Raw genomic sequence first — 24,775 nt, 5'->3', positions numbered from 1 at the left:
GAAGCCAAGAACCTGAATACACCAATGGGACAGATGGAAGGGAAAATTACTAGGAAATACTTCTGTCTTTAAGCAGAGGACCTGGAAAGCGGCAGCTTTGTATAGTAAGTTTATACATAGTAGCATTCTTCTCTAGCCCAATGACACAGACATGACTGCAGCTTCCATCTTCACCTCCTCCAGCAAAGGTCAAATAAAGAGTCAGGAGTCTTTACTCTCACCAAAATATAACAAGGTACTCGAATTACCTAAAGAAAACCTAGAAGGAACCAGGACATCCACCCTCACCTAGAGATCATGTGATAACTCTCTCCAATCCTAGCTGGGCTGGTGTCCAGAAGAGGTCTGGTGGAGAATCAAGACTCTGATTATCACTCACTAATAGCCCAGCCACTTATTCTCTCATGGTGTCATTGTATGGTAATCAGTGAAGTACTGTCTTTCTCAGTCCATGAACACCCAGTAATATGGAAAAACTCCTTTCAAAAAAAGCAAAGTCTTAGCCAGGTGCGGTGGCTCACGCCTATAATCCTAGTTATTCAGGAGGCTGAGATGTGAGGATCATGGTTCAAATCCAGCCTGAGCACTAAAGACTATGAGACTCTTATCTCCACTTAACCACTAGAAAACGAGAAGTAGGGCTATGGCGCATGAGATAGGGCGGTAGCCTTGAGCTGAAGAGCTAAGGGACAGCACCCAGGCCCAGAGTTCAAGCCCCACAACCAAAAATAACTGATTGAACTTGACTGATACATTGGAATCAATTGAAAATGCATGTATTTTCTGGGAAAGATTAACCTAAATCAGTGTGTGTGTGTATCTTTACACAGTATCTAGATCAAAGTATTTAATAATGTTAGTTTTTATTAAGCTTGTATTATTCTTCTTATCACTTGATAACAAATAACTTTTTCTACAATTGTTCTTACTCAAAAAGGCATTTATTTGAAAATAAAAATATAAAAGCAATTGTTTAGATGAAGAAAAAAAAATAAAATAAAATATCTTGGTAGATTTTTCCTAGTAATCAGAGAATGTTTTTGTAATCAGTAATCTTCCTGTATATTTTCAATGCATCCACTATAGTGACCTTTCATCCACAAACTATAAAACACAAATTTTTACTTTTGTCTCCTATGAGTTTCCTTGAACCACTGGAGTATTTTTATCACATTAATTCTCATACACTTAGATTTGAGATAACTTCAATCATCGTGTGTATGTGTGTGTGTGTGTGTGTGTGTGTGTGTTTCCTCTCAGATGTCCTTTGAGGCCACACACAACTTGAGATGGACTGGAAGAAATACTTGGGGTTTCAACACAGAAATATAGGTGTTCAAGTTTGAGACCTGTGTGGGGCTGGCACTTCATTCCCACTTTCCATATAATAAAGGATACAAGAACTCCTGGTTGTAGCTCCCTGTGTCATTTCTCAACTATACTATGGTAGTAAAATTGATTTGTTTTGATATAGAGGAAATTCTCTGGTCTTCACAGCATTACATTTGATCACAGCAGTCTTGTACATTTCCCCAGAGGATGGGACAATAGAATTTCACTATTTGGGCTCAAAGACATGATCGTGGGTGATGTGGTGAGAAGAAATGACCATTTGCTAATGTCTGGTGCATTGTGTCTTCCATGGAATTGCCATCCCAAATGCTTCTCTTTAGAAATAAAGCAACCTTCTCATAGATCTCTACAGGAAGAGCAGTGGCCAAGATATGAAGAAGGAAGCAAAAGGAGTCCGCAGTTCAGCATGCGTGCTTTTCATCTGATTCACACGGATGGCAAGTGACATTCATGGTCATATACATCAGAATGACAAGGAAGAGAAACTTCAACCACACACTAGACAAAATTTAATTGACAAAGGGACCATCGGTGACTTCATGTCTGTCCACAAGATACACTCTATGCCAAAGAGTTGGTGTGTGTGGCTTTTTCTCTCTGTTGTCTTTGAGAATGAACACACATGCACAGACACACAGACAGAAAGCTTGATATGACAACAGCCACTGATATCCAGTGAGGACACAAAATTGCTGTCATCAAAGAAAAATTGAATTTCTTTGGTTTTGGAAATGGAAGCTCGATGAACTGAAAATCTATTGCCCACATTAGTTGGAAGGGTCATTGGAGCATGGTTTTGGTCACAGCAGAAAAATCTTGAACTAGAGAGTAAGCTATGAGATGGGAATAACAAATTAGGTTGTCTTCTAGAGATGAGACATGCAAAGAGTGAGCAGTTTTTGGTTTTCTTTCTTTTCTTTTCTTCTTTGTTTTGGTTGGGGTTTGAACTCTGTACATATGTGCTGACCCTGAGCTCTTCAGCTCAAGGTTACCACCTATCCCGGGGCCTGGGCAATGTCCTTGAGCTCTTCAGCTCAAGCCCACTGCCCTGCCACTGAACCAAAGCCCCACTGCCCATTGTTTTTTCTACTGATTAACTGGAGATAAGAATGTCATGGGCTTAAGTGCCTGGACTAGCTTTCAGCCAGGATTCTCAGATCTCAGCCTCCTAACTAGCTGAGATTTTTCCGCATGAGTCACTCTGTCCCACTAGTCCAGAAGATGTGAGCAGCTTTGGTTGTAACAAGTCATGCAATAATGAACACTGCAGTTAAGTAAACTCGAGTCATTGTTGTAGATACAAATATTTCATCCCCACCATCCTCTCCAAATGTGTACAAGAGTACAATTGCATTATGCTGTGAAAGAGAAATGTAAATAAAATAAACACACGTGAAGAAAATGAAACTGTGCTTAGAAATTTTGTTTCAAGGAAGTATTCATCTCTTAAAGAAAAATAAACACACTTGGTAAATGAGCACAATGTCTTAGATGTAGGCGGCCAACATGATTCTGAGCATTCATTGCATCCTAGTCAACCATGGCCATAGATATCAAGGGGTGTGGTTTCAGTTCATGTTCCTCACATCCACAGGCCAAGTGGAGGTTCGGGGCCCGGGCCTGGTCCACGAAGAGGTCGTGGGACGGTTCAGAGGTGAAACCCAGTTGAGGAGGTTAGGTGACCTGGTCGGCGGAGGAGGATGGAGAGGACAGGCATGAGGGGTGGGGAGGACGGGACAGGGATCACCTCCTCTCCAGTCTATTCCACATCCTAGCACAGGAGGACCGCGTGGACGGCTCCAGAGGGAGGAAGGGGAGTCCAGGGCGGTGGGGACCCCCGCTGTCAGCCATGGAGACACTGGGCCTGCTGAGTCGTTATTTTTGGCTCCTCAGCGGAAGGGGCGGGGAGATCCCGGAGGAGCAGAGTGGACTTCCGGGGCGGGTCCTCCAGGGCCCAGGCCCAATCAATTCTCTAGCTAAGGACAGGGATTCCCTCCCCCTGCACAACTTTCAGATTCACCAGCCAAAACGACCAAACGGTGGGTCATCTACCGGTGTACAAGGTTTCTGAGCAGTGGAGGAAGAATGAGGCCCCTCTGGGTTCTTATCTGTGTCCATTCAGCCTCAAGTGGATTCAGACTTTTCCATGACAGCTAATCCTGAAAGGACCTTCCAGAGCTGAGGGTGGCTCAGGTAACAAGGACCCACTGACCCTGGGGGAGAAGTCCCACAACAATGAGGCCCTGCAAGCCTTTCTTCCATAGGCCTGGCTTCTCTCAGCTATTTGCTGTAGTGTGGGAATGCTGCCAATGAACTACAATGACCACCTGCTTCTTGTGTGTGCACTGGTGCTCTGTGCATCAGGGCTGGGTCTGTGTCCCACTGTTCCCATAGGGTCCCACACCTCATGACAGCACAATCTGGTCTCAGTGTGTCAGCAGTCCCAAGTGGGCTGCTCAGGGACCTCTCCCCAACAGGAACTTACCAGATGCTGACATTCCTACTATCGCCCTGAATTCACCAGTCAGGAAATTTAAATCACTCTATGCACTGTGTTGTTCTAGATGGACTTGGAGGGCTTTCTGGTAAAAAGCATTACAGATATGGCACTTTAGTCCCTGGAACACTGTTGATCATTGAGGTCATAATACCATCTCAAGTCTGTTTATATCTGATGTTTTATTCTGCCTGCTCCTCAGTTTCTCACTTCATCCTTACACAATCTCCTGTACCATTCTCCTTACTCTGACCTTCCATGTCCTCCCAGCACAGGGGCCCCCTCCTCCTGTCCTGTCCATGTGTGTATAGCAGGCTCTCATGTGTGTCTATTTTTGTCCCTCCTTGACCCATCCCACTTTTCACCCAAAGAAATTTATAAACATTATTTATATTACTCAGTTTTTTTCCTTAAATGTTCCATGGTGACAAAAAAGAATCCCAATATCTTCTATTGGAAGAAGCCATGTATGTATTCCCAATACTCCAGAGCATCCACACATTTACCCACAATTTTCCCAAGTTCCTCACAAATGTCAACCACCGTACTATTTGCTTAGTTGTCATTCTTTCCTTTTCTTAATATTACTAGGTCACTTTCCATGGCTTTTTTCATTCAGGGATGAATCCAAAGGTAAAAAATACACTTAAGGACTACACAGGCCACCAAATTGTGTTTGTATTTGTTCCCATCAACAGGGTGGTGACCAAGATTCTGCTGTCCTATGTTTATTGTGGAAGATTGTTATAGAAGTTGCTTTAAGGAGATGTTAATTTAGAGACAAGGAAGACTGTATTTTTTCATTCCAGCTCCAGCTAATTCTGTACATCCAGTTGTCTTGCCATTTCCTCTGGGTGATGGTATTGCACAGATCTCACTCTCCGGAGGAATCATTGCCCTCTCATCATTTCCATCATTGCTTTCTTAACCCTTGGGGTGTGTGTGTGTGTGTGTGTGTGTGTGTGTGTGTGTGTGTGTGTGTGTGTTCAGCACTGCATGGAGTCATATAGATACCCTTTAACTATTTTACAATTTCATTTCAGTTTGACACTTCTACATAGACTCAGCTTCATCTGCCTTGTGGCAAGAAGTGATGGAGGCATTTAAGACACTTGGTCATAGTAGTATTTGTTCCTGTGCTGTTCTTCCACTTGACCAGGAAAACGGGCCTTTAGTCTTTATGCTTAATGCTTCTAATCTAAGACATGGGGCCATGGATCAATTTCCTGCTTCTACTGAGTAATTGAAGATGACACCCTTATAGACTTTCCTGCCAAGGTTAACTTTGAAACATGTTCTTCAGATTTCAGTGTCCTGAGCAGTGAGAATTGAACGTGTGAGCCATTGGCACCTGGATAAGGACAATGTGTGTGAGTCCTGTGGCATATCCTGTCTCAAGACGTAGACCTGCGTAGCTTTTCTAACTCCTTTTGTCCTGACAGGTATGAATGAACTTTATTCTCTGTCAAGACAAAATGTGCATGAACCTCATCTCTACATGAGTGCTGCAGTGAAATGGTTGACAGCAGCTCTCAGGGTTCACAAACATAGGATGGAAACAGGGTACTGTCCAGTGGCTGACAGCCTCACCCTCACCAGCAGACGCTAAGTGGAATCACTCCAAAGTGAGGTGACTGGGGGACTGAAGCAAAGCACTGACAGTAGTGTAGAACCCATTTGAGATGACTGGATGTACCAGGTCCAGAGACAGTAAGTATGTCCTCAAACCAGGACATTTGCTGGACAAAGGAGAGTAGGAAGGTATGTGCATGGGACTGTGTCTGGCTTTCCTCCTGACCGGCAAGAGATCCCAGGGAGCAGCCAGTTGACATTTGGAGAGATCAGGTCTGAAGCACAAGTTCTAGGGGAGGGGTGTGATGACATCACCATATATCCCATAGGTAAATTGAGGAAGCACATGCTGAGAAAGGACTGGAGTCCCAAAACCTATTACTGTCTGACAGCCTCAGCGCCGATGCCTGTTTGTATTCTGGTCGGTGGTGGGTATATGAGTGTGCGTGTGAGGGAGGAAAGGAAGGTGAGCCCCAAGCTGTTGGATGGCCAGGAGCCTTTTCCCATTGCTTCTCCTTCTTCACCCCAGTATGGGGAGATTTTAGCCCCAAGCCTTGCTGATCCCTGCAAGGCAGGATACCTGTGGGGAGGCAAAGTAAAGCAGCTGGTAGAGCACCTGGTACCTGCCCTGCTCTTCGGAGATGCCTCCTTCGTCCCAGTCTTCCTGGGAACCTACCGCACCTTCACTACCACACAGCACATACTGACCCTGCTGTTCAGCAGATAAGCAGCTCCTGGGAACCTAGGCTAGACTGAATGGCCAGGCTCTGGCCCAAGTTGGTGCCCCAACATGAATCTGCTTGAAGCCTGGGAAGTAGCATGCTAGGGACAACACCCACACTGCCTGAGGCTGGAGCAGAGGCCTGAGCTGTGAAAATGCCTGTCCTGGCCCATGCCTCCAACAGCTGGGTGGGCAGAATTGTGGGTGGTGCGTGGAGAAGCTCCCCTCTCATCAACACCCCCTGCTCTCCATGGTGCCCTCACTGAGACCTTAAGCAAAGCCTTTTCCAAATTCTAAAGGTGAGTGACCTTCTCTCTGGGGTCCTGAACTAACTGAACCTCACTAGGAAGCACTAGAGGGACACAGAGAACCCATGCCCACTCAGATATGTAGGAGGCAGGTAGAAGCCTCTTCACCTTATGTCGGGAGGTATGTCAGGCTCCACTCAGTGTAAAGAATGGGGTGATTCTTGTCATCCCAAGCTCCATCCTGTGCTCAGAAGCCACCAAGAACTGCACACATCACACTCAGGGACAGTGCAGGTGACTTCCTCATGTTATTCCCTAGGTACAGCTCATTTCAAGAACTTGAGGGGGAGAAGGCAGGAGCAAAAGGACCACTACAGCAGTGAGTGTGTTGGGGAAGAGGAGGGAATCTGTTTTCAGAGCGGGGCATTAGGGAGCTGCTTTGCGGGAGGCCTGGGAAAAGTGAAATGGTACCCACCTGGCTTGAGAGTTCTGAAGGAGAGCTTGAGACCTGCCAGGAGACTGTGTCCACATGGGGAGCTGGGGTGAGTTCCTCTATTCCTGAGGAGGGTGAGAGAAGCTCTGGGACCATGCCAGCCCAGTCACCTTTGCCTACCCTGGGAAAATCAGGACTAGGGAGACTAGGACAGCCACACCTCCCCATCATGGACATTCAGTGGGTTTCCTGAGGACTCCGCGAGGGCTCAAGGATCAGGCCTTGCCCTGTGGGTTGAAATCAGGGAAAGACGCTTCACAAAGGGCTTAAGGACATGGAGGTGAGGACAGGTTACCTCAATGAGCACACGCAGGTCTCGAGAGGGACCAAGGGACAGGATGACCATCCCAGAGTGGATAGAGTGGATAGTCTGGGGAGGCTTCCAGGGACAAATGAAGGTAGGTGTGGGGCATGTGGAAAGAGGAGGGTGGTGCTCACAATTGTGATCTAAGTCTAGTCTCATCCCTCCTGAACATATTGCCTGTAGCCCAGCCAGGTGACCTGGCTTGCCAGGGACTTGGACATGAGCAGTCTCATGACCACTCTATACACGAGCTTGAGGGGATCTGAATGGAGGGGAGGCCCAGCCTATGACTCTGCTGCTTCTCCCTCTGCTCCCAGAGCTTTTGCCTTCATCCTTGGTTCGTGGATGAGGGAGTACCCTGAAGATTTCCTAGAAGCGCCTGACTCGTCCTGCCTGCAACAACTTGTGGCATACCTCCACCTGAATATGCCCGGCTCCATTGAGGAGCACCAGGCCTGCCTTCTGCTCACCCATCTGGAACTCAGGAATCCCAAACAGCCAGAGCTTGAAGGTGAGTAGCAGGGGATGGGAAGGAGACAATAGCTGGGAGATTCTGAGCTGTTTCCAATTGAAGGAAGCCAAAGACAAAGGGAGCCAGAAGTCCAGAGGCCTTGGAGGGCTGTCTGGAACACTTCCTGTGGTGGAGTCAAAGCACTGGGGCTTCTCAGGCAGGCAGGGGTCTCCTAACATTAGGGCAGACTTGGGGGAAGACAATCCTGTAGGGATCTTGTCCTAAAATGTCCGCTGCAGCTGCAATCCTTGGTGCTTCTACAGTATTGCATGCCACGCATGGAGCCCTGGAGGCAACAACCCCCCAGGAAGGAATCAGAGCATCTTGGGCAGAGCTGGGTCTAAGGGCTGCCTCAGAGTCCCCTTCAGCTCCCAGCTCTGCTGGCGAGCTCCAGAGTGAGACTCTGAGAGATGCCTATTCCTACTTGCCTTTATCAGCTGGCATAGAAGACATAAAGCCTTGTGCAGGTAAGCTCATGACTCCCAGCCTTCCACCTGCCCCAAGTACAAGTGTGCAGGGAGTAGTCCCAGACTGAGCTGCTCCCTCTGATTTAGGAGCACTGGCAGCCATCTCTGAGCCTGGAGGACCTAATCCACTGGAACCAAGTACTCTAGAGCCAGGAAATGATGAGGAAGTTCCAGTGTCCACTCCAGAAACCCAGCTGCCTCAAGGCAAGGCTGAAGCAAATCCCCCATCAGCCCCAACACCAGTGGCTGGTGCAGATCAAGCAGAGGCTCCCATGAGCACTGTGGCAGAGACCTGTGTGCTAGAGGTAGCAGCTGCATAAGGAACATTTGCATCAGATGTGGGTCCATTCCTGGAGGAAGAGGCAGCATGCCTCCTTGCTGAAGAGGTGGCCTGTCTCCCCCCAGCAGTGGAAGAGCCTGAGCCATCTGCACAGGAACCTGTGCCCCCCATTGAGGAGGAAGCCCCCGGGCCATCTTCACCTCTGGAAATGAATGGCGAAGGTTTCGGGGAGGTTGTTTATCCAGTACCTCGCAATGATCAAGGCTATGGCCTGTCAATCTTTGAGGATACCAGGTCTACACTGCTCAGTTCTACAGAGCTAGAGCCGGACTCTGTCCCCCTGGCTAGAGAGGCAGACATGGCAACTGAGACAGACCCAGCTCCCTGGGAGTCACTGGCAGTGGGGGATTTTCAGATTTCCTCCAGGGTGCCATCCAGGATTTCTTTGTTGAAGTTAGAAGAAATGAGTACAGCACACTTGATAGAGTGGCTGCCTGACCAGAAGGCCAAACAGCTCGCAATCATGGCTGTGGTGAGTAGCTTGGCATGCAGTCTTTCCCTCTCTCCTCTATTGCCCACACCCACCATTTCCCTGGGCAGAGGACATTTCTACTGCACATTCCAGCTTGGTGAGTGCAAAACCCAGGACCAGGTCTGGGTTCACCAAGTCAAGCCATCTTGATTTCTTGAGGTCCAGGGATCCTGATGGCTCAGGGAGTAACAAGGACAAGCAGGCAGAAGCCCAGGTGCCTTGATCTGTCCACTGGCCTTGCTTCCTTAACCCTCAGTGGGGGCCTGGGGACTGTTGAGATCCCATGGCATTCACAGGACATGCCACAGGGTGAAGGCCAATGCCTGTGGACTGCAGACAGAAAGGAAGTGTGGTGGGGAAAGCAAATGTGCCCTGCCTGGGACATGCAGGCTGAGGCACCTCATGATTGGCAGAATGAAATTGGTCCATCCCTGCCCTCCTCCCTAGGCCCTCATGCCCTTTTTAGGGACACACATATGCCAGGGGCTCTCAGAGGTCCAGGAAGGAGCATGGAGACACACCTAGACATGCACCTCTGCTTCCTGAGACCCAGTGCCTAGACCTGCCTCACATGCCAGGCAGAGACTCTGGAGGCCTCAGGCAGAGTCCCACTGACCATTTCTTTTCCCTTTCCAGAGGCTCTTACTTCAGAACCATCCTCACCCACTTGGCATCTCTACATCGGGATAAGGACAAGGACTCCAAGAATGTGAGTGAGCCAGGGGACCAAGCATGGGAAATCAGATAGGATAAGAGCTGCCTCTGGATGCCCCTTGAGCTCCAGCAAGAGGCCAAGTTCTCCCCAGCCTCAGGCATCCAAGCAGCACAGCTATCTTCTGATGCCCCTGGCAAACTGCCAGCCTTCAGTGCTGCTGCTGACTTGGGGCCATTTCTCCGTGGGTAGAGGGGCAGGGTGCGAGTGTGACAGCAGGTCCTCAAGGTGACCTATCATGTGGGAAAAGCCTGTGCTTGGCCCTAGAAGCCTCAGTCTCTGCAGGGCACAGGGAGAGTTGAGAAGAACAGTCAGATCCCTGTCCTCAGGCCCCTTGTCCCTGCCCTAGACTGAGCACAACCCTAGTCCAGGTATAGACCCATCCTGCCCTCTGCTGTCTCAACTTGGTGGGTGCAAGAGATTCATCTAGACAGTGGTGTGACCCCAGGGAAGAACCCACATGAGTTGCCTGGTGCCCCCTCCACTGTGAAGACCAGTGAGCATCCTGTTCTCTTTCGACCTGGAATTCAAGGTCATGGCAGTGCTCAGGGAACTGCAGGGCACGAATCAGGACCTCTATTTAGCTCCTGAAGGGAACTTTGTCCCTGGTTTACAAATATGAAACAGCTGAGCCCATCTGAAATGTGAGCTGGGGCACGCATTGTGGGCAGCACACATGGGCAACCCCAGAACCACTTCCTGACAGCCTCCAGTCTGAGTCCATGGACCATCTAAAGGTGGGGCCTATTGGCCCCAAAGTTCCCAGGGGTCCTGGGATGCCTCCAGGGTTGGCCCTGCTGTGGTCACAACTCTTTCTGGTCTTAGCTCCAGGCTGTGCAAGGAGCTAGAGCCTCCCACCCGGCCAGTTTCTTGTCCAGGAAGAGTAAGAACAGCATTGTCCTGAGGAAGCCCTCAAAAGAGGACTCACAGATTCTCCTTTTTCTAGCTTTTGTTGCATTTCACGGAGCTTGGTAACAGCTTTATCTATTGACATTATGCTAATAAGATTAAAGTCATGCATGCTGACCAGATGAAGCATGAAGTTTCGACATAAATTCTTCTTAATTATTTTCTGTCCATCATTTTCTACAAAGAGCATACAGGCATGATTCATTTGATTGTCAGCAATAAACCCATGCTTCATGACATGGAGATTCCATAGTTTCATGACTTCTTTCTCTCCTTCATTGACATCAGAAAATTCTTCAATTTGTGTACTGGTTTTCTCTCTCAACCACTCGGGGTCTTTCTCATCCTCACTATCGACTTCCATCTCTTGTGGACGGAGCGGTAAGCAGGTGTCACTGTGGAAATACAGACGGTTGTGGCTACTACTGTATGTTCTTTGTTGTTCTACTTCTCCATCTTCAGATTCAAGAAATTCAGACATGCTTGCTTTTGTTCGTTTTGGCCTGCACACAAGAATGTGTGTGATAGGTGTTCTTTTTACTGGTCCATTGCGACTAAAAGCAAATCCAGGTTGGCGATGAATATCCTGTGGATTTCCGGCATAGGATCATCATAACACTCATTGATGGACACATCTATCCTACCACCTTTTGGATGATAAACGTAATTGAAGATAAACCGGCTGTGGCAGAGTTTGAGATGCTTGAGTAAACTGTAAAGTTTGCGACAGTTCAGCGTGCACCAAGGACAATGCAAGTCATCTCTTGCTTCCGTTTGTTGCCCTGTGTTATTGTTATAAAGAAACTGATAAAATAGTCTCAATTTCTGTCGGTTCTCATTTGAAGTATCTTTTTCTTTTCTTGCCTGTAAATCTGTAGTCAATGTTTCCTTCAGAGCAATAGTTTGCGTAGGTTTAACTGATCCAGGCTTGTTTTCTTGATGGAGACTCTCTGAATTTCTAGTAGCAAGAGGCTTAGCAATAGGAGCTGTAGATTTATCATTGGTTTCTCCTGTCCAGCGAAGAGTGAATTGCCATGTAGGACCCTGAGAAAATGTTTCAAATGGAGGCAGCCTCTTCCCATCAAGAATAGTCTCCCATGTTGCTCTTTTCTTGCTTATTGGACATTCTTCCATTTCCTGCATGGCTACTTCATATTCCCCATCTAAAAGCTGTAAGCGCCTGTTTTATCAAATACTGTCATTTGTGCAACAAATGTCTTTTTCCCCATCTTCTCGATTTCGTTTTCTTCTGGCTGGAAGTTCTTCATTGACATCAATATTTTCATTGGTTTCTCCATTAATCATTCCATTAAATTCTCTTCTTCCTGGACGAGTCACTCTAAATAGTAATGAGTAGGACTTCACCATATGGCTGTTACTAGGTTCAAATTCATTACTGGAAACTGCAAGGGACGGAACATTCCCAGGTTCTGTGTGATTGAGGTCGGGATTCAAAGGCACCTGCTTTTAACCTGTGGGAACTTGCCTTATTGGACAACTTTCATCCTTTCTTTTTTTATGGCAAACGTTCACAAGCAGGACTTGTAGGGTAACGGAATTTTGTTCGTTTTCTGAGTTTTGTGATGGCTTCTCATGTTTGTGGAGTAAACCAGTACATGTCAGCTGCAGATGAGCAGACAAGCTATGAGGTTCTTGCTCTCCTTTCATTTTCTCTACTTTTGGTAACCTATCATCCACCTCACATGCTCTCCTTTTGATGTTTGTTCTGGAGTTTCCATGAGACGTGTGAGGAAGAGTTCTGTGCAGAAAGATTGGTGCTGTGAGATTTCGAGTTGGGAGACATCTATGGATCTGTGTTGGTTTCTCCAAGGCCTGGAGGGAGAGCTCGTGGTCAGCCTGGACGAGCTCCCTGTTCGGCTTCTTCACCGGCCACACCGCCGCCCCCGCCGCCGCGGCCGTGGAGGAGGAGGAGGAGGAGGCCCAGTAACTGCCGCCGAACCCCCGAAGCCGCCTCCCCCGGACCCCGCGCTGGGCCCCGAGCCGCCCCCTCCCCCACCGCCGTGTTCTGCGGCGCCGTCGCGGTGCCTCCTCCCCCCCAGCTACCCGCCGGGCGGCCCCGGAGCGTGAGCGCCCGCACCGCCGCCCGCTCGCCCCAGCAGCCTCCGGCGGACGGAGGGGGGAAGGAGGAGAGAGGGGAGGAGAGGGGAGGGGAGGGAGGAGGAGAGGAGGGAAGGAGCTTCCCCTGCAGATGGAGAGGAAGCTGAGGAACAGGATGGGGCAGCAAATGGGTGTAGTGAATGAACTCCAAAGAGAAAGCTTTGGACAGGACGGCGTCTCAGGGTTCCAAACAGAGCAAACACAACAACTCTGAAAACAGCAGATCTGACCACGTGTATGGACAGACACGATTGCACTGGAGGGGATTCAGCCTCTGGGAGGAGCTGTTGTATGTGTAGACCCTGGGCTCCAGACAGGCGCATGCCATGAAGTAAAGGATCCCACAAGGACGTGAGTCAAGGCTCTGCTCCACTTCACCATGCGGCAGTGCGCGCTTGCCCACTGGATTGACGACACTGAAACTTTCTTGAGCACGACGAGCAGTACTTCAAAGGAAGTGTTATACCTGCAACATGGTCTTAAGAGATATATTGAACGAATCTAGAAATGTCCTACACTTAAATGATGATGCTTCGGCATCTGGGACTGGGTATGTTTCTACTTTGTAATCGTGAGGTGTTTTGAGGAGGGAAAATCGGGCTGTGATTTGCTTTTTTTTTCCTTTTTTCAAAACAATTTTTGTAAAACCCTTTTACAAAAGGAAGAACTGAGGTTGCATTACTACGTGCAGCCAAACCTTGATCCTTGATGTTGAAATCATGTAAATGATTTAGAATGAAAAATCACAACGCAAGGTATTTGATGTTTCCATTGCAAAGTAGCACTTGTTCATCTTGGCCTGTTGGAGAAGGTATTGCCTTCCACACCTTTGACCCGGGTCCCGGGCCTTGTCCGAGCTTATAAGGATGACTGGCATTGGCTTTCAGGTTGGTAATTTTTTGCTTTGCATACCCAATCTATTTTTAAAAAGGAAAAAAAAACTTGAACATTTTCTCCTTTCATTTTTTTATCAGTTGGGTAATCACATGGAAAATTTTGCTGTACACATTTTTACATTAGGTGTATAAAGGAAGGGAGGTCGTTTGAGATTTTTAATATGCCACTTTCAGGAGGGCGTAGGGACATTATAAAAATGAACCAGAAAATGTTACACTTTTTTTTTCTTTGCAAGGATGTCTTTGTAATGTATTTTCTGATCAGAATATCCGATACAGATAAGCTGACTTGAATTGTTTGGAGCAGTTTTGCCCTGTGTTGTGTGGTTTACGCACCTGTATATGGTTGGATTTTTTTTCCAACAGAAAGCGGTTTCACTACTGGCACATTAATGAGTAAGCACCAATAGGTTTTATTCCAACTCCAAGCACTGTGGTTGAGTAACATCACCTCAATTTTTTTATTGTCCTTTAAAGATGTTGCATTTTCATATTCTTTATTTATAAAGGATCAATGCTGCTGTAAATACAGGTTTTTCTTTTTATTTCATTCCACCACCATCAGATGCAGTTCCCTATTTTCTTTCATGAAGGGATATATAAGCTTTCTAATGGTGTCTTCAGAAATTTATAAAATGTGTAAATACTGATTTGGTTGGTCTTTAAGATGTGTTTAACTGTGAGGCTATTTAATAATGTGGATGTGATTTGTCATCCAGTATTAAGTTCTTAGTCATTGATTTCTGTGTTAAAAAATAATAGAAAAGAGGGAAACTGCAGCTTTCATTACAGACTCCTTGACTCCCTGTGGAGTTACAGTAAACTCCCATTTTGCCTCTGGGTAGCGGGTTTTCAGCATTTCTCTCGGGCTTTAATTTGCTAAAGCTGTGCACATATGTAAAAAAAGAAAAAATAGATTATTTTAGGGGAGATGTAGGTGTAGAATTATTGCTTATGTCATTTCTTAAGCAGTTAATGCTCTTAATGCTTAAAAGAAGGCTAGCATTGTTTGCACAAAAAGTTGGCGATTCCCTCCCCCAAATAGTAATGAAATTACTTCTGTTGAGTAAACTTTTTATGTCATCTTATAATAAAAGCTGAAAAAAGCCTTTGTTTCTATTTATAAAAAATGCTTTTCTATATGTACCCTTGATAACAGATTTTGAAGAAATCATGTAAGATGATAAAGCATTTGAATGGTACAGTAGATGTAAAAGAAATTCAGTTTAAAGAACATTTGTTTTTACATTAAATGTTTATTTGAAATCAAAAAAAAAAGAGGACTCACAGGGCATGGTACTCACAGGCATTCAGTGGTGGGACAGTGAGCCCAGAAGCTGGGGCTGCATCCCGCCCTCTTCCACACAGCCACCTTCTGACTGGGCTATATGGCCTCAGCTCTGCCCACATCCCTTTCTTCCTTGGTTCCCATGGTGGTTCCCAGAGGAAGGTGGTTCCCAGGGGATGGGCAGATGGGCTACCTGGAACTGAGCAGAATCATGAAAGCTGCCTCAGGCTCAGGGCACATTGGGGTCTGGAGCCAGCATGGGTGCCCCCATGGGAGGCCTTGGGATTAAGGCAGGCCCTCCATTCAGTCACCAGGCTTCAATCAAAGAGTCTAGCAGTCATGGCCGCTCCCAATTGGAGACCAATGAAGAAGTCAACATCGGAAATGTCAGCCACGAAACCTCTAGACATGTGGGCTTCTCACCCAGGCCTTACACACTTTATCACGGATACCATTCTACACCAAACATCAGCAACTCTAAGATGGACTCCTAATATGAGGGGATCTTGGGGTTCTTGAGCCCCCAGCCCTCCAGGAGAGATGGGCGTGAAGTAATATATTAGGTTATACTGGCTTAATCTGAAGTGCCTGCTCAAACGTTTGTGTGGAGTGCAACCATGAAAGGACCATTATTTGATGCATTCTGGGAAAAATTGCAAGGTTTCCCTTTTGGGGATTGAGTGTTGTGAGTGGATGGTTTACTCCAGTTAAATCGTCGATTGGAAAAACTGCAAGTCCATGAAAGCCATTTCTCTAGGAGCACAAGTTCGGTGTGGGTATTTGTCTTTGCCCGAGTTCATGGCAGACACTGGCACATACCCTATTCTAAGCTGAAACCTTTTCAGGCTTTAAGGTCATTTATTGTGGAATGAGAAAGAGCAGTTCCCTCCACTCCATGTCAGCCATACTGACCTTGCACAAATCCTGTGTTCAAGGTGATGCCCTGAGCCTGTGACTCCCCAATCTTGGGCATGAGTTCCAGGTGTCATTGTTGACCGTTTCAAATCCCTTGAAGTCTCACTGGTGTAAATCACATTTTCTCTGGCCATAGGGTATGTGGGAAACGCCTGAGTTCCTTCTGTGCTGGCAGGGAAGCCACCCTCAGGTGCTGGGAGGGCTGGATATCACCATGCACATCTGCAGGAAAAGGGAGGCCACACCAGAACCAGCGCAGTGCTCCAGCGAGGGGAACACTGCTGAGCTGCATGAAGTGGTAAACTAAGTCAATCCAAAATCACACTTCTTCCAGCTAGGTACATTCCTTAACCCTAAGCACACTGATGAACAAAACATAAGGTAACATGCACATGAGCAGACACAGAGCAGAGAAAGAACACCAGTCACATGTCAGTCACAGATTCGTCAGCGACCATCCTCTTCCATTATTTCATTCAGTGAAATAATTCTTCAGTCTTACCAATAATTGTAGACTGTTGAAATGCAAGTGTAGAATTTAAGATGGTCAAAACTTAAAGCGTCATATCCATGGCATGATAAGAACTGACGACACAGTTCTAAAAGAAATTGGAGCTTAGCAATGTAGATAAATCATTTCTTGAAATGGAAAAGTATATCAAATGGAGAAATAGCACATGTAACCCAACTTCGTATGGAATTTTTGCACAAATGAATTATCTAACCGTGTCAGTGCTAGATGTGATGGGATTGTAAACAAAGCTGAAGATAAAATATGTTTTCAAGAAAATTTCCCCTGCTGTGAGGAGCATTCAGATAGCTTCTCCTTGCCTTGCCATGTTGTCTCCAAAGAAGAGTGAGAAATAAGTGTCTTCTTTGCAAGTGGAAATATCGATCACCAGTCTACCGTGGATTTCAGGCTTTATTAGACTATAAGCAACAAATACATCGCACAGCTTAAAATACTTTGCTAATGTTTCCTTTGTAAATAGAGAAAATGTCTTTGAGATCACCAGTGTTCTTGTCCTTCTATGTTTGTATCCACTGTCTATGGAATGTAAATTTGACATTGCTTATTTTAATCTTCTACAGCTTTCCTGGAATTACTACAGTATGTTTAACTGTCCAGTTCTTAAATACTTAGCTATGAGATTGAGTCACTGTGTGTGTGTGTGTGTGTGTGTGTGTGTGTGTGTGTGTGTGTACACCCTGTAGCTTGAACATAGTGTGTAGGCATTGGCCCTGAACTTTATGCTCAAGACTATTACTATAACTCTTGATCATGGTTTCCCTATTTGTAATAATTAGTACAAACCTTGGATTTTCCTAGTAGCAGATTACAATAGCTCCAAACCAAGATACATAAGGCCACATAGGATGAGGCTAAATGACCTCCAGGATATGGAAACAAGAGCTATATATTGTGTGAGTGTTGTTCTTAATGCACTATTATTTGTCATCTCTTTTTTTTTTGTCCTGTGGTTATTCTCTTATTGTTACAGTATCTTAGTTTTTAACTGATATATTTTATATATGTTTATTTGTGTATTTGAAATAGGAAAGGAGACAAGGGAAAAACAAGATTAGGGGAGGGGTTGGGGGAAGGAAATGGGGACAAAAACATGAGAAGGTGTATCAATGTGTGTGAAGTAATGCACCTTCTATCTGGCTAATAAAACTGCAACCCCTCTATTTCAATAAAAAGGGGGGGGGTGGGAGGTTGGCCTAGTGGTAGAGTACTTGCCTAGCATGCATGAAGGCCCGGGTTCAATTCCTTGGTACCACATACTTAGAAAAAGCCGGAAGTGGCGCTGAGGCTCAAGTGGTAGAGCTCTAGCCTTGAGAAAAATCCAAGGACAGTGCTCAGGCTTAAGCCCAGGACTGGCAAAAAATAAAAAATAAAAAAAACCCTTAAGGCAGCTCCAAGTATGGATTTGGGTGGTAATGTAGATAAGAGTCTCTTGGAGCTTCCTACCCAGACTGACTTTGGATCCATCTCCTCAGATCTCATTGCTAGTATACAAGCTAACAGTGGCTTGCATGGTGTCAGTTTTGATGATTGCTGGAGACGGCACACCAGTAATTTACTCATAGTTTCTCTAGGGCAAATCTATCCTTTCCCCTCCCCTTTCTCCCACTTCAGGTTGAACCCTGACCTTCTTAGCCTACAGTCATCCATGGAGCTACACTCTAGGGGCCTGCCAACACACAGCACATTTCTTGGGTTTGGGCCATGCAAACAGTTTTTATCCTTACACACTGTTTTGTCTTTACACACTCTCCTGCTTTGCCTAGTCCCTCAGAGATGCAGGTTCACACCTGGCAGGCACTGGGCCTCCAGGTAGGCTATCAACTGCTTTTCTAACATGAGGGAATGTTAGCGCGCAACCTTCTGAGCTCCATCGGGGAATATCTACAATTGAAATGTACTTCGAAGCTCATGTGCTCAGGTCAGGTATGTTGCCACAGGTGAGGTATGTACTAATTTGTGGCTGGAATCTTTCACCGAGGGATCACAGCTGGTGCTCTGCAGAGGGTCTAAGACTTTGTCCACTGCATGTGGAAACTGGAGACAGAAAACATCCTTGAGTAGACTGGCCAACTCTACCTGCACACTGCTGTCTAGTAGGACATTGTGTCGTGAGAAATAGTCCCCAACACTCTGCAACACCATAGTCACAGGGGCTATATGAATAATTCAAAGGTGACTAGAGCAACGGAGAATATGAATAGTTAACAATGGATTTTAGGAAATTCAATTTTTTTAACCTACCTGAGATAGGTCTGCAGTCAAACCTGTGTTGAAGGATTCCCGGGTCATTGAATAGAGAGCCTTTCCTCCAGGCCAAATGATTATTGGAAATGACTGACTCCTCCCTTGCACAGGACAAGAGCTGTAAAACAAAACCCCATCCCAAACATTCACTTTTGTCTGGGTGTCCCTATTTCTAGTGAACATCTCTCCCGAGCTGCTGCTTCTGCACATCACAGCATGGACAGTTTCAGGAACACCTGAGGCCCATTTCCTTGGCCCTCCTCCTTTGCTTTTCTGTCCCAAAGCCTGGATGCTCATAAGAAACCCCGGACATTCATGAATACACAGTAGGTCATTTCAAAGCCTCTCCCCCTCTCTGTCATTTGACTAGAGAAAATCTCTGGTGAGTATCCTTGCCTCCTCTGCTTCAATATCAAAACATGCATTGGTAATCTTCATTTATAGAGTCCAAAGAGGTATAGATGTGCTGTGAGATTACATGGAACACAAACAATGGTTATGGATAGGCATGAACTAGTCACCCCGGTTTACAGGCATATGACTTAAAGACCCCACCATATCCCTTGGGAAACAGGTCCTGCTGGGACACACCAGAAATCCAGACTGTTTGACAGACTTAGGTGGGGGCATTGTGTTCATAGTTAGAAGGTTTTCTTGAAAGGAATTTCCTCCAATTTAATCAGGGCAGTACGTTGCTGTGAAGTGGTTAACTTTTGGAAGAGTCCCATTTGTCTTCTAAGGGTGTGCATGCATACACATCAGTGAGTGGGTTTGTGTGTGCTTATATGTGTGTGTGAAAGTGCATTTGTGTGCATGTGAGGATGTAGTCCAGCTTTTCTATTGGCACAATCAGGGACAAGTTTTTAGCTGAGATTCTTCATCACATCTATTTCTGTTGTTGAAGTAATTGCCTAGGTTAGGACTAAGAGTCGGTAGTTGCAAGGTGCCAGGGCCGTTTCTCCAATCTAGACTGAGGTTGGAGATGAGAACACTCAACTCACATGATCAAGGTCCACACCTGATTCCAGCACTGAGGAAGAGGAAAAGTAACTGGAGGAGCAGTTCCACAAATGAAAGACAAGGCAGCCATGCAAATACTTCCAGCAGACCCCCAAGGAAATTATATATTAGAAATGATGCAGTGAAACTAAAAGAAGAAACTAACCTGACAGCCAAAGAAAGACAAGGAAGACCAACCTTGCTGCCATTGGTGGTTTTGACCTTCAGTTTTTCACAGCTTAGCCTCCTATGTGGCTAGGATTACAGGACTGAGCACTGCTGCCTGGCTAAGCTTCACATTGTACAGAGGCTTTGGCTCTTTACTGATTGCCTTCCAGAGCCTCCAGATACCATCTCAGTGGGGTCAGCATTGATTTGGGGGGATTTTGCCCATCCTGGGGCTTGAACTCCAGGCTTGAGTACTGTCATTTGACATTCTCCACACTAACACTCTACCACTTCAGCTACCACAGGTCTACCAGCATTTTTCTGTGTATGTGGGACCTAGGACTTGAATCCAGGCCTCTGTGCATGCTTGGCAAGCACTTTTCCTACAAGGCCATGGTCCCAGCTGGGGGGTCATTCTTCTGACCTGGGAAAATGTAGTCAGGATCTGTCCCCTAATATCACCTTGGTCCACTCAAGGTTTCTGAAGAGCCAGTCACTAAAACAAAGCTGGAATCAATCAAGGCATGTGTGTATTACACATCATGAGGGCAATCAGAGCGATATTATATATGCTTATTCAATTTTTTTTGCCAGTTTGGGGGTTGAACTCAGGAGCTGAGCACTCTCCGTGGGCTTTCTCAAGTCACAGGACCACATCTGGCATTTGCTCTATGTGTGGCACTGAGGAATCAAACCCAAGACTTTGTGCATGATAGACAAACACTCTACCACTAAGCTAAATTCTTGGGCCCAATCATTATTCATGAAATATATAGTAAGTTCTTACTTCAGAAGACACTTCTCTCCAGACAAAACAATCTTCTTGTGAGTAGCCAACTCTTGACCAGTAAAAGAGTTAGAGGGATTTTCTAGACATCACTGTTATTAAGTAAACTCAGTGGAAAACTTTTCTTTTTTGGAATGCGTATTATCTGTGATTTATTATTTTCCATCAAGAAACTGCACAGCTTGAAGATGTTCTCCTTTGAATATTAAGTCAAAAGAGAAACAAGAAAGAAAGAGAGAAAGAAAGAAAGAAAGAAAGAAAGAAAGAAAGAAAGAAGAAAAAAGAAGAAAGAAGGAAGGAAGGAGGAAGGAAGGAAGGAAGGAAAGAAGAGAAAAAGCAACCTTAGAACTGGATAACTAGGCCCTTTAGCTCCTAATCACCTCCTAGTCGAAAATCCTTGCATCTCCTGATGGCAGCATCCTCTTGGATCTGCAATTTGCCTCAGCACATTCACACCTTAGCAAGATCCTCTTAGTGGCTTTGGCCTTCTTTGGGGATGTTGGCTTGGTCTGTCCTCTGTTGCTGCTGTGCTTCCCATCATAGCACCTTTTCCCTTGGTCATACAGGAAAGCTTTGTCCTTCTTGCACTGGTCACCCTGTGAGGCAGATGCTTACCACACTTCTTACAAAAAGTCTTTCTTGTTTCGGGATCATGGACCATCTCTGCAGCAGAGCCATTGGACCTCCTGAGAGCACAACACGTGCCTTTTGCTGCGCTTAAGGAAAGCAATGAAAATCTTTCCAAAGGACAATTACCAGCTCCATTCACTTAGCTGCAAGTGACATGATGCCTCGTTTTCACTACTAGCAGATTGAAGACGTGTAGTATGAGTGTAACCCTTCATGGTATATATGTACCCTGTTACTGATGGTCCTTGGCAGGTATGTCCTATGTTTTCTTCCTCCACTCATCAGTTGTTGGGCTCTTAGGTTGACTCTACCAATTTGCTGTTTTGTACAGTACTTCAATGAACTTGAGTGTATGACTGTCCTGTGTACCTACACAATTTCTTTTATATACCCTGTAGTGGTAGGATTATAGGTGAGTATACTTTTAGTTTTGGGGAATCTTCCTATTGATTCCATAGTGGTTGCAATAGTTTCTATTGCCACCTAGAGCTTGACAGTTCCTCCCTCACTTCCCTTCCTGGCAGTATTTATTGCAGATTTCTTGTAACCCTAAATTTGACTGGATTGACATATTTGTTCAAGGCTGGAGCTCTACTGCTTTTCCACTTGCATCTCTTTGGTGGATATTTGGACATAAGAGTCTCATAGACTTTCCATCCCATGCTGGCTCAAACCTCAGATCTGTCCTGAGATCTGAGCCTCCCGAGTGGCTAGGATTGCAGGCATGTGCCACAGGCGCCTTCCCTTCTACAAAACCTACTGTGTCTTCAAGTATCTCTTAGGCTCTTGTGTTTGTTCTTCTGAGAAAGAAGGCTTCAATTCACTTGTCCTTCTTGTTTCTTGTTGTTTAAATCTTTGAGCTCTTGGTATGTTGTAGATATTGATCCTTTATTTGTTGAAGTCACTGGCAAAGCTTTTCTCCCATTCAGCACGTGGTTTCCTGGATTTTCTTCTTATTTGGAAACACTATTTTGATGCATGGCCATAAGTTGTTCCCTGTTATCACTTCGTGGCCATTGGGAGTTCTATTCAGAGAATAATTCTTCTTGAAATTCCTCAATATTTCCTTGTAGGTGATTCAGAATTTCAGATGGTATATTTCATTCTTTGAGGGTTTTTGAGTTCTTTCTTGTACATGGTGAGACGAGGCTCTAGTTTCAGTTGCTGTTGCATTTCAGCACCATTTCTGGAAGAATCTTCCTTAATTGAGTGGATTTTTCCAGCTGCCTTTTCCCCTTCCTTTTTCCTTTTCTCTTTCCCTCTCCCTCCACACACCCACTCTCCCTCTGCCCTCCATATCTTCCTTCCTTTTTTCCTTTCTTCCTTCCTTTCCTGCTTTCTTTCTTTCTTTCTTTTGCCTTTTTTCACTTTTTCCCTGCTTTCTGTCTTTTGCTTCCTGTTACCAGAGCTCCTGCTCAAGGGCCTGTGGTAATTAAATCTCTTCTTCATGGTTCTTGCTCTCCATTTCATCCAAGCCTCCAGCTGACTTTCTGCTCCTTATAGCAAAGATGGGGTCTCATCAAATTTCTCTTTGGAGCACTATCCACATGTCCAACTTTCAGACCTCAATCTCCAGAGTAGATAGATTTACAGGCTTAACACCGACCCATGGTGGCTTTTAGCTTTCAATGAGGGCATCAAGAGAAAAAAAAAATTTTGAATGCCCTGCATGTCTAAAAGTATCTTTGTTGTAACCTGGCCTTAATGTAACATGTGGCCTTAATGTGGCCATGGACATTACTTCTAAGGTGGGAATTCTAAGTGAATATCTATTTACCATGACAAATCTAAAGGCATTACTTCCTCTACTCATTTTCAGATTGCTTCAGAAAAATCCAAACTGAATCAAAGCTCAATCGTGATTCTTCATATTGGACCTACTTCTTTCAGAAACCAGTTGCAATAAATTCTGCATTCTTTTCCAAAAGCATGATTCTTACAGTGAATGCAACACTGTTTCTGATTTCATCACCTCCTACTTTTCATTTTCTAAGTGGAATCTCAAGGAGGGGCTGTACTTTCCTGTAAGCAAACGTTCCAGAGAATGGATAAAATGCAAAGGTGCATCTCTATCCTTGGTGTCTCTCAGGTATATTAATGACATCCGTTTTGGGTAACCCACTGACACTGGAATGCCGTGACTATGTGGGAGTGTGTCCATACACTAAAGTGAATCTACCTTGTCACCTACCACTTCCTGGGCGTCAGTTTTCTACTGAGAAGAAACAAGTCTTGAGTCTCTACATATCCTCCACCGATCCTTTCCACTTCTCCATTTCTTTGGGAAGAATTTTTGGTTGGACACCATCTTCTACAATGTGACTTGTTTTTCTTTAAAATTCCATAGACCTCGAAGGCCAAGGATCTCTGCTGGCAGACCTAGAGAGCAACAGCTCAAACCCTGAGACCTTGTGGCACACTGGGACTGTGGGGTACTTTTGAGGCTTCTTGGTCAGGGCTTTCACCCTGAGAAGCCTTGGCATGTGGCAGCTCTTGTCATTCTGGGTAGCCAGCAGCAGTAGGAGGAGACAGCAGACAGCAGGGAGCAGCAAGACATGGCTTCTATGAGTGTGGCAATGCTCTCACAGGCCTCTAGGATGGATGGTCGGCACCATATCAGTAAGGGGAGAATGCTGGCTTTCTCGGCCATAGGCAGCATCCAGTGCTATGGGCCTCAGGTGTCTGAGACCTGGGCCTTAAGGCCTGGCAGCTGTCTGGGACTCTTCCAGTGAGCACAGCCCACTGCTGCTCTTCTTCTACTCACCACAGCCCTCTGTCTCCACTCCCTTTGCTCCCTGGCATTTCTGCATTCACCTGTCTCTCTGCAGGTCTTCAGCTACTGCCATTTGTCACTGTTGCTTCTGGGCCAGCACCCACTGCCACCTGTGCCACTGCTGCCACCACTATTCCTACTGCCTTGTACACTGAATGCACATTAAGCACAGCACGATGTGAAAAAAAGCAGCAGGAGTGGAAGGCAGACAAGTGAAAGGGGGGAAGAAGCCTAACTCCTCACATTCCTCAACCGTGCAGTATTTGGAAACTCTCAAGGTATGCTCTGTTTCACCAGCTCTATTTCCTTTTTAGAATGATCATAATAGCCTGATTACATTCTGCTCACGTGGTTGCCTTGCTTTTACCTTACAGGTGGAAAGGGAGATTAGGAACAGGAGAGCCTGGTGTGCCTTCTTGCTCTGTATAATGGACTCCTCAGGGCTAGAAAGCAGCTGAAGCACACTGCTCTCCATGGTTCAAGGCAGGTCAATGGGCGGGACATCAGTGTCACCCTGCTTCACCAAATTCAACTAGAACTTCTTGACATTTATGAAGATAGGGGACATAATCTGAAGATTCTTGAGCATTTTTCCCATGCAGAGCTTTCTTCCTGCCTGTAAGCCAGGCAAAGCTCACAGATGCCTTGTCCTCTTTCAAGCAATCGGTGGGATGGTTAGACAATGATCACTGGCACAGCAGAGGACAACCATGTGGCTTCATCATCAGCACCAGGAGCCTTCACATCCCTTCAATCACCTGCTTCAAGCAGCTTTCAGAGTGCTTTCCTTATACATTACGGGTGTCCAGAAATATGCTTGCAGGCC

At 45.9% G+C, this 24,775-nt stretch overlaps 1 protein-coding gene and 1 pseudogene across 1 annotated transcript; one reads left to right on the top strand and one right to left on the bottom strand.

Moving 5' to 3' along the window:
* Positions 1 to 7,053: 7,053 nt before the first annotated feature.
* On the top strand, positions 7,054 to 8,486 carry LOC150062735 (uncharacterized). The gene is made up of 4 exons (XM_090333036.1): positions 7,054 to 7,064; positions 7,506 to 7,699; positions 8,137 to 8,166; positions 8,254 to 8,486. The coding sequence occupies exons 1-4, from the start codon at positions 7,054 to 7,056 to the stop codon at positions 8,484 to 8,486; spliced, it is 468 nt and encodes a 155-aa protein (XP_090189162.1).
* Positions 8,487 to 8,857: 371 nt separating this feature from the next.
* LOC150062734 (polycomb protein SUZ12-like) lies at positions 8,858 to 13,192 on the bottom strand (annotated as a pseudogene).
* Between the last annotated feature and the right edge of the window lie 11,583 nt (positions 13,193 to 24,775).

The sequence above is a fragment of the Megascapheus bottae genome, chromosome 5 (genome assembly GCF_031878675.1).
Source record: "Megascapheus bottae isolate mThoBot1 chromosome 5, mThoBot2.hap1, whole genome shotgun sequence".
NCBI lineage: Eukaryota > Metazoa > Chordata > Mammalia > Rodentia > Geomyidae > Megascapheus > Megascapheus bottae.
The sequence above is the reverse complement of the archived record's forward strand: the minus strand, read 5'-3'. Positions and strand labels throughout refer to the sequence as shown.

Excerpts from the sequence above, each read along its gene's own strand:
- LOC150062735 (XM_090333036.1), top strand. Across the intron at positions 7,700-8,136 it reads CAAACAGCCAGAGCTTGAAG|CTGGCATAGAAGACATAAAG; the intron begins GTGAGTAGCAGG and ends TGCCTTTATCAG. Across the intron at positions 8,167-8,253 it reads AGACATAAAGCCTTGTGCAG|GAGCACTGGCAGCCATCTCT; the intron begins GTAAGCTCATGA and ends CCTCTGATTTAG.